This window comes from Pelodiscus sinensis, chromosome 15 (genome assembly GCF_049634645.1).
Source record: "Pelodiscus sinensis isolate JC-2024 chromosome 15, ASM4963464v1, whole genome shotgun sequence".
Taxonomy (NCBI): domain Eukaryota; kingdom Metazoa; phylum Chordata; order Testudines; family Trionychidae; genus Pelodiscus; species Pelodiscus sinensis.
The window spans coordinates 19,341,300-19,349,381 of NC_134725.1; the positions used below are offsets into that span (position 1 = coordinate 19,341,300).

At 37.7% G+C, this 8,082-nt stretch overlaps 1 protein-coding gene across 8 annotated transcripts in view; it reads left to right on the forward strand.

Moving 5' to 3' along the window:
- The window catches only part of TANGO2 (transport and golgi organization 2 homolog), an 83,372-nt gene extending 76,557 nt beyond the window's left edge, over positions 1–6,815 (forward strand). For 7 of the 8 annotated variants that reach the window (XM_075898336.1, XM_075898335.1, XM_075898341.1 and 4 more), the window contains one exon: positions 3,259–6,815. In XM_075898336.1, the coding sequence (XP_075754451.1) occupies positions 3,259–3,379 (121 nt within the window). In that variant the 3' untranslated portion in view covers positions 3,380–6,815. Of the gene's footprint in view, positions 1–3,045; positions 3,112–3,258 lie in introns of all 8 variants that reach the window. The other variant, XM_075898339.1, reaches the window with a different exon arrangement.
- Positions 6,816–8,082: the final 1,267 nt, after the last annotated feature.

Sequence of the window (8,082 nt, forward strand, 5' to 3'; positions counted from 1 at the left end):
AGCAGGGCTAAAGTCAAATTAAGCTACGCAACTTCAGCTTCGTCAATTGTGTAGCAGAAGTTAAATAGCTTAACTCAGTTCTCTACATAGCAGAAAGTCAAAGGACGAACTCTTCCTTTTACTTTCCTTACTACTCATTAAATGAAGGAGTTGGAGTGAGAAGTCCGCCAGTTTGACACATTTGAAATAAAGACTTGTAGTACAGACATGCACTATGTTATTTTGGAATAACTGTCAGTATTTCCTGCTGTGTAGATGTACCCTTAGTGGATAAATAAATGAGAAGTAATAAATGAAATGGTTGGTCCTCATTTTGCTAGGGGATTTAAAGTATAACATTGGAACCTTTAAAGAGATTTGGAGAGAACTCACTGAGAAGGTGTAGCAAAATGCAGAGCATAGCTTTCATATGTAATAAAATACATGAAGTAGCATTTATTTATGTACTGGTACTGAAGTTCTAAAGAAATACATGAAGGGAGATACTTGGGTTTTGTGTTTCACTGGTTGTATTTCACCAATTTTAAGGAAAGAAGTAATGTCATTGTACATTTGTTAACTAAATATTTAGACATAGTTTTGAGCTATTCTTAATATATTAGTCACTTTAAGCCAAGTCTACACTACAAGATAAGGTTGAATTTATTAAGGTCTACTTTTTAGCACCTGATTTTGTTAAGTCAAAGGGGAACATCCCCACTGTGCATAAGAATTTGATGAAGTTCAAAGTTATGCATCCCCAGTAAAATAGCTACTGTCGACTGAGTGTGATGCACCATTGAGTAGCACTGATCTAGAGCATCTGTTCACCTCCTTTGTCTTCTGGTATGACTTCCTCAGCTCCTTTAATTTCACATGGCACTGCTGGACATCCCTGGTGCATCCTTTCTCCTCCATGCCTTTTGTGATCTTGGCATAGATATCTGCATTTCTTTTGCTGGTTCGTAGTTCTGAAAGAACAGATTCCTCTCCCCACACAAAAGTGAGGACCAGATTGTCCTGCATGCTCCATGCTGGTGCTTGTCTGTGGCCCTGGGCATTCATATTCAGGTGTATTGTGCTGAGATGTGTCACCTGCTCTCAGGTCTGCTCATCACACTGGGCACACAGGAAATAAAATTCAGATTTTCCCAGGGCTTTTCCTGTTACCTGGAGAGCAATAAAGTTGAATGTCCTTATTGGAGTAGTCACAGCAGGGCACTGTGGGACACCTCCTGGAGGCCAACAACTCTACTTTCACAGCACTGCATCTGCACTATGCATGGGCGGTTGATGCAGCTGAGACTGAAGAAGGCAGGCTCCCAGCCCAACTACAGCCTCCCCCCTTTGCTGAGGCCCTGCCCCCATTGGGAGGGGAGGAGGCAGAGCAGAGTGCCAAGTGCTCCCAGTCTCTCCAGAGCACCAGGGGAGGGGTGGAGAAGTGGGGCAGCGCACCAAGCATGTCCCAGCCTCCCTGGAGCACCACGAAGGGAAAAAGAGGAAAGGAGAGTGTGCGCACAGCACAGCTATCGGAGCAGTAGGGGAGGAGAGGAGGTGGTTCCCTTCTCCCCAGCCAGGAACTCAGGGAGGGCAAGCACTGGGAGCAACAACACTCTGCCCCCCAGAACACCTATAGTAGGTACTCTGGGGTTATAGTGTGGGCATGGCCAGGCTGGTGATTTGGGAAAGGAGAGCCAGCTCGTGGCACTACCGTAACGTTGACCATGCAAGGTCAAATTTAAGAGCCCTTAAAGTCAACGGAATGGGGTTGGTGGTGTGGACTCATTGTTTAGAAATTCAACCTAACGTGGTTAAGTTTGACATAAACTCCCAGTGTAGACCAAGCCTTGATTCACCATGCCAGGTCTAGTATTTCCAACTCTGAATATAAGACAACATAAGTCCAATAACATTTTCTGGCTTTTATCCCAAACACTCAGATTATCTGGCATGAATATATGAGAGGCATTTTCATCATTGGTGGAACTATTGTTCACATATGTTGAGAAGTTGCTGCTGATGTAGTGCAGGACCATTACAGTATCTCAACACATCACTGGCATTAGGACAGAACATAGGGAGTCATCCATTCACTATGAAGGGTTCTGATTCTGGGAGTCAAAGTGGAATAAATCCCCAATATAAGACAGCGTAGGAAGAGTATAGTAAACATCTAAGCAGAACTAGTCTAGACTATATTTTTACCTTTGCTGTTTCTTTGTTTAGAACTTCAGTTATAAATAATACTGCACATGTCTTCTCATCCAGTAATTTCTATGCTCTTTATAAATATTTGGCCTCATCCCACTCAAGTAAATGTACCCATTTCGCAGATGGGTGAGCAGAAGTGCTTTGACCAATGCGACAGAATTAGTAGTAGCATTAGGGATGGAACTGAGAATTGTGGACTGCCAGTCCTTTAAGTGAGCCAGTAGACTAAATTGCTGTGTGACAATACAATTAATGTAAAACTGAGGTCAATTTGGATTTGAAATAAGGGACAAATAACAAGTACATCGATATTTCTGAACATCTGTGATTTACAGCTGGGCTAATTAGAACTAAAACCATAGCTAGAGAGGACAACAAGTTCTCATACCTCACAAAGCCTTATTTTTTTTCAGTGTAAATCAGAAGTAGTTGCACTAAAGTCAGTGGAGTTACTTTTAGCAGTTTTGTATCAATCTGTGAGGGGACTTGCATCTCAGTGTTTAGAAATTGCTCTTCAAGATAATATACCCTTAGGGAGAGTAAATGTGAAGTTCTTGTATGACCTTGCATCTGTGTCCTCAGGTGGTAATTTGTATATTCTGGGCTGCAAAGCTGAGGAGATTTTTATTAGCATTTTGTATCAAAGGGAAGAATGCAGACATGAGTTAATATAAATCAACAAGGATGTGTGTCTGATAATATTCATGCTAACTAAATGCTGTCAGGTAAAATTCATTTCCAGGCTAGAACTGACTTTAATATATTCAGCAATTAAAAAGCTTATTGTTAGTTTCTCGGCTATTTATTGTTCTTCTTATCTATCAGCCTGAACCTTTGTGTGGTTTTTCCTTTAAGTGCAGCCATGAAGCAAGATAGTACAGAGTTTCATTCAGTGTAATGCAGCGGGGGAGGGGAATTCAAGTGAGTCCTTCGAATCTGATTTTATTGGTGTTTTTTTAGACCTATTTTTCTGTGATGCTACTTTAGTCTAAATTAGTAAAATAGTATTGTGCAAATAATTAGGCAAAAATGAAGTTTAAAATGTCTTCTTCCCTTGTTTTCTTTCAGGACTAACACAGTCCTTCTCATTGATGCAGAAGGACGTGTTACTTTCACAGAGCGCACCATGCTCAATGCAGATATCAACAAATGGAAAACAAGCACCTATCAGTTCAAACTGCAGACTTAACAACTTTCCATTTGAATGGATCATGATAAAAAAAAACACAAGAACAAGCCATTAAACTCCACTGAAGGCTTTGTACCAGCCTCCAAAACCCAGAAATGGCAAGAAAAAGCTTATTAAATCCATAGCATACGCCAGCAACTACCAAAACCTTTTGCACAAAACTAAGGAAAGAAAGTAACATTTTGGTTGGATTAAAAAGCATTGCTTCTTGTACAAATATTTGTTTTAAATATAAGGGACACAGTTTATTTTCTGGACACAATTTTTAAACTAAATTGCTAATATGCAGGGGATAGATATTCAAGGTATTGAGTGCTTCTTACACGGTGCTAAATACCTCAACTCTCTTTTTATTTCAGTCAGAGCTAAAGACATGCAGTACCTTGGAACTTAAAGTCCTATATTATTAAAGTTCAGAGATTTTCAGAATCTAACTTAAACCTTTAGAATGAATAATGATAACTTTTTGTACTTCACTCAATTTGAACAAAGACAAACTAGTCAGATACATTTGTTCATAGTTGATTTTTAGTCACTTTGTGAATTGGCCCAACTATGTAATATGACTTCTGGAAATGATCCCCAGGAATGGTGGTGATGTAAATCATAAAAAAAATACAATTCTATAAAACAAAACATATCTATTGATTTTTAGGCCAAAATAGTTTTAGAAAATGTCTGTCTTTTCAACATATGCTTATAAGGTTTTTTGGGCATTGATGGATGTAAGTTATGTTTGCAACATTGGTTGTTTCAGTGTAATTATAATATTTTTTTTCAGAAATATACAGTGGGGCAGTGTTCTGCATAGGGAAAAGGGCTGTTATTCTTCACAAGTCTATTTTCCCTAAAACAGTACTGTGTTGAGTAAACAGATGATACAAGCTAAATCATTCTCATTTGTACCCAGTACCTGCTTCTGATGAGGGAATGAAACTGAAGTTTGGCTCTGGGATCTGTAATCTCTTGCTCAGGAGAGATTAAAGCATCATAGAGTGTCATGGGATCCCTCTGATGGGAAGGAATCAGCTGCTCTGTTTGGTGGCACATTATTTGTTGCCTTACAGTCTAACCAGCAATGTAGGCCTCTTTTCTACTTCTAGATTGATAACTAGTGGGATATGTTTGCAAACAGAAAGTGATCTATATGAATTTATACTTACACTTTTTGTAAGTTTTGGTATTAGCTTTATTTCTGTACTGGTAATAATGTGTTAAAAGCTGGGAGTGAAAGCAGTTATTGGTTATATGGTGACATTATTGCAGTATGATAGTGGTGGGAAATCAGGTGTTAAAAAACTTTCCATGTTCCTTTTAGCTGTAAATTATGAAGTTGGTTATTTAAATCCATGTTTTCTTTCCATAAGCCAATATCAATGATGCATGATAGAGAGAATCTCTTGCTAATGTCAAAGTATTTTAAAATCCTAGATTATTTTTGCTACCATTTTAATTGCAATTTAACTTACTCCAAATGCCAAACCTTGACTCATTTATTGTCCTTCCCCCATAATTGAGTGTGATGTTCAGAGAACTATAGATTCAGAGAACTGTGGAAAAGATTGCAACTGTAACAGTATTTCCTGAATTGTCCATGGAGAGATTCAGCCGTTTTCTCTACTCAGAGCCTATATTTAGTATTGAAATGCTTAGCGGAAATGGCGGCCTTTTAGGGTGCAGTGTGTGTATGACTGGAAACTGTAATTCTTACTGGGGTTACAATAAAACTGCAAATGGTTAATTCCAGAATAAAGACTATACAAACAGTAATCATATTAATCCCTCTTGTAATTATTTTAGATAAGTTTTGACTGTTTAAATATTTCTAACAATGCCAGATCAGCTCTGATGTGCTTGGCTGAGCATGTGTTTCAGTGCTTTGCTTGATCAGGGCCACACTGTAATAAATAAGTAAGTGCACCTTCTGATGAATTTTAAGTACCACACTGTTTCTGCAATTAGACCTGTTTGTGTGTCATGCACTTAGATTGTTGGCAGTGAACTTCATTTTGGGGTAAGTGGGAGGAGAAACTAATAGATTTTTCTTCTCTTGAGCTATGGGGGGAGTTTACTATTTCTTTACGTAACTATTTATTCTCAATTAAATTAAAACCTTTTGGAGGACATGTGTTTTAATATACATATAAACTACAAAGTAATCTGCTATACTTGCAAACATAGTGAATATAAACACAAGCAAAAAAGTCCATAATCGGTAATACACGCAATTACTTTATAATTTAAAATTAATAGTTAAAAATGTCTCGTTCGAATATTCAATAACAGTCCGTTTTTATTCCTAATGTTCAAGAATTCTGATTTAGTCCTCTCCATTTTGGTTGAGCCTTGAACCTCTAGGCTTTGTTCAACATAGTACTAAAATACTATTTTCAAAATATGAGATTGATAACTGGCAAGTATGTATGTAACTGATCATTCACCATCTGTTTATCTATGTCAGAAACACTACCAAAATATGAATGGCCAAAATTTGATATACATTTAAACTTGTTACCTACATGGAAAGTGGAAATACTTGCAATTGCTTTTCATCCTCAAAATATTTTACCAATACCAGTCTTCAAAACAGTCCTTTGAGGTCGGTGAGTATTAAAGTAAAGTATTAGCCCACTTTGAGGTTTATTGATAGGGAAATTATAAATGTATTTATTTAAGGTTTATTGATAGGGAAATTATCTCCCTACCCAGAGACAGATTGTTAGTGTCAGAGATTGGATTCAAAATCTTAACTCCCTTACCTGTAATTTAAATCAGTCTCTTGACATCTGGGTTTTGTATTCAGTTTATCCAACTTCTAATTGGGGAGAGTTGAAACCAAAAAAATCACACATTGCTTTGGGAGAACTCCACAAGATATTCAGAGTTCCTCTGCTAGGTTAATACAGTGATCCTTCCTTATTCTTCTTGAATTTTTATGGAAATTTTGCCCTTGGCTTTGGTGGAAACAGGATCAGGCCCCCTATTCACAGAGCTGCATTAATATCAGCAACAGTGCTCAAGCACAGAAATGTTCAGGTATTATTAACTGCATAAGTTTGTGTTCATTGAGGAGTGCTAATTTTAGTTGTTTTCAATCACTGGAAAAGTCAACTGTAACCAAATGACAAGACCAAATTGACAGACATTTTATTTTATAAGATATTTTAAAGAGACTATAAATGTAAAACTACAAATCAGATTATTGGATGACATGCTTTTAGGTTTCCTGCTGTGAAATTAATCTGTGTGGGGTATTTATTTCAAGTCTTAGGGTTACCGAAGCTTTCTCCTTCCAGTTTTCTTCCACTGTGATGATTAGAATTTTTAAATACTATTTATGCTTCTTGAGTCCATTTTTTGCCTTTTTAAGCTTTTTTTAAATGTTGTCATTTGTATATCTGTATGCAAAGGCCGAATAAATTGGTGACCAAATCTTTGCCAGCCTAATAACTGTGTGTTTTGTACTGTGTGCACATGATGGGTTAGAATAAAGAAACACTCAGTAATTTTATAGGGAGTAGAAATAAAAGATATGTGTAGAATTACATCAGTTTCCAACAAGATTTTTTTCTTCTTAGGATGGCTTTTTCAAAACTGCTTGGCGTTGGCCTCACAGAATGACCAGTAGGTTCACTTTAGCATGAAAGAATAGGGGGAAAGTTGTGGTCACATGCTGATGTTTGACTGCATAGGCATACTTTTTTCAATACATTTCTCTGTGGATTGTGGGAATAAGTACTCAAAATGCACAAATTCTCTTGGAAATAGAGCAGAAATGCATATTGTTTGAGTAAATGAACAGATTACAAGAGTAATGAACTGAGTGGATTTCTCAGAATTCATACTAGCCCTGTGCCACACTTTTTGCCAATATCTTTCTTCTAAGCAGCTGACTGTTCTCAGAAGCTTTAACTATTGGTACTCTATGCACAGCAAGACCAGGTGGAAAATGTGAAGACTCTAACAACCCATGTTTATCTCTCTGCCTGTCACAACCTCTGGTTCTTAAATTCTTCAAGGAGGCATTGGGAACATAATTACTATGCCTTGTATAGATATGTAGGGAAGTCAGAAGTGCTTGCTTTTGTATTTTCCTGTTGGTTTGCTGTCAACCCATGGACTTGAGTTTGGATTTTTTTTTTTTTGGTCCAGCACTGTCTCTTAGAATCCCCACTTTTACCCTAACTATCTTTTGTGCCTCACATCTAAGAGCATAAAGGGAAGGACAACTCCATGCATTCATCAATTCCTTTTCACTACCTGTGGTAGAAATGTAGCCGTGTTAGTCTGGGGTAGTTGAAGCAAAATGCAGGACAATGTAGCACTTTAAAGACTAACAAGATGGTTTATTAGATGATGAGCTTTCGTGGGCCAGACCCACTTCCTCAGATCAAATAGTGGAAGAAAGTAGTCACAACCATATATACCAAAGGATACAATTAAAAAAATGAACAAATATGAAAAGGACAAATCACATTGCAGAACAGGAGGGGGATGCGGGGGGGGGGGGGAAGGAAGGAAGGTAAGTGTCTGTGAATTGATGATATTAGAGGTAGGGAGAGTGGGATGTTTGTGAGTTAATGGTATTAGAGGTGATAATTGGGGAAACTGTCTTGGTAATGGGTGAGATAGTTCAAATGTTTAAGTCCTTGTTGGCAAGTGTCGAATTTTAACATGAATGACAGTTCAGAGGATTCCCTTTC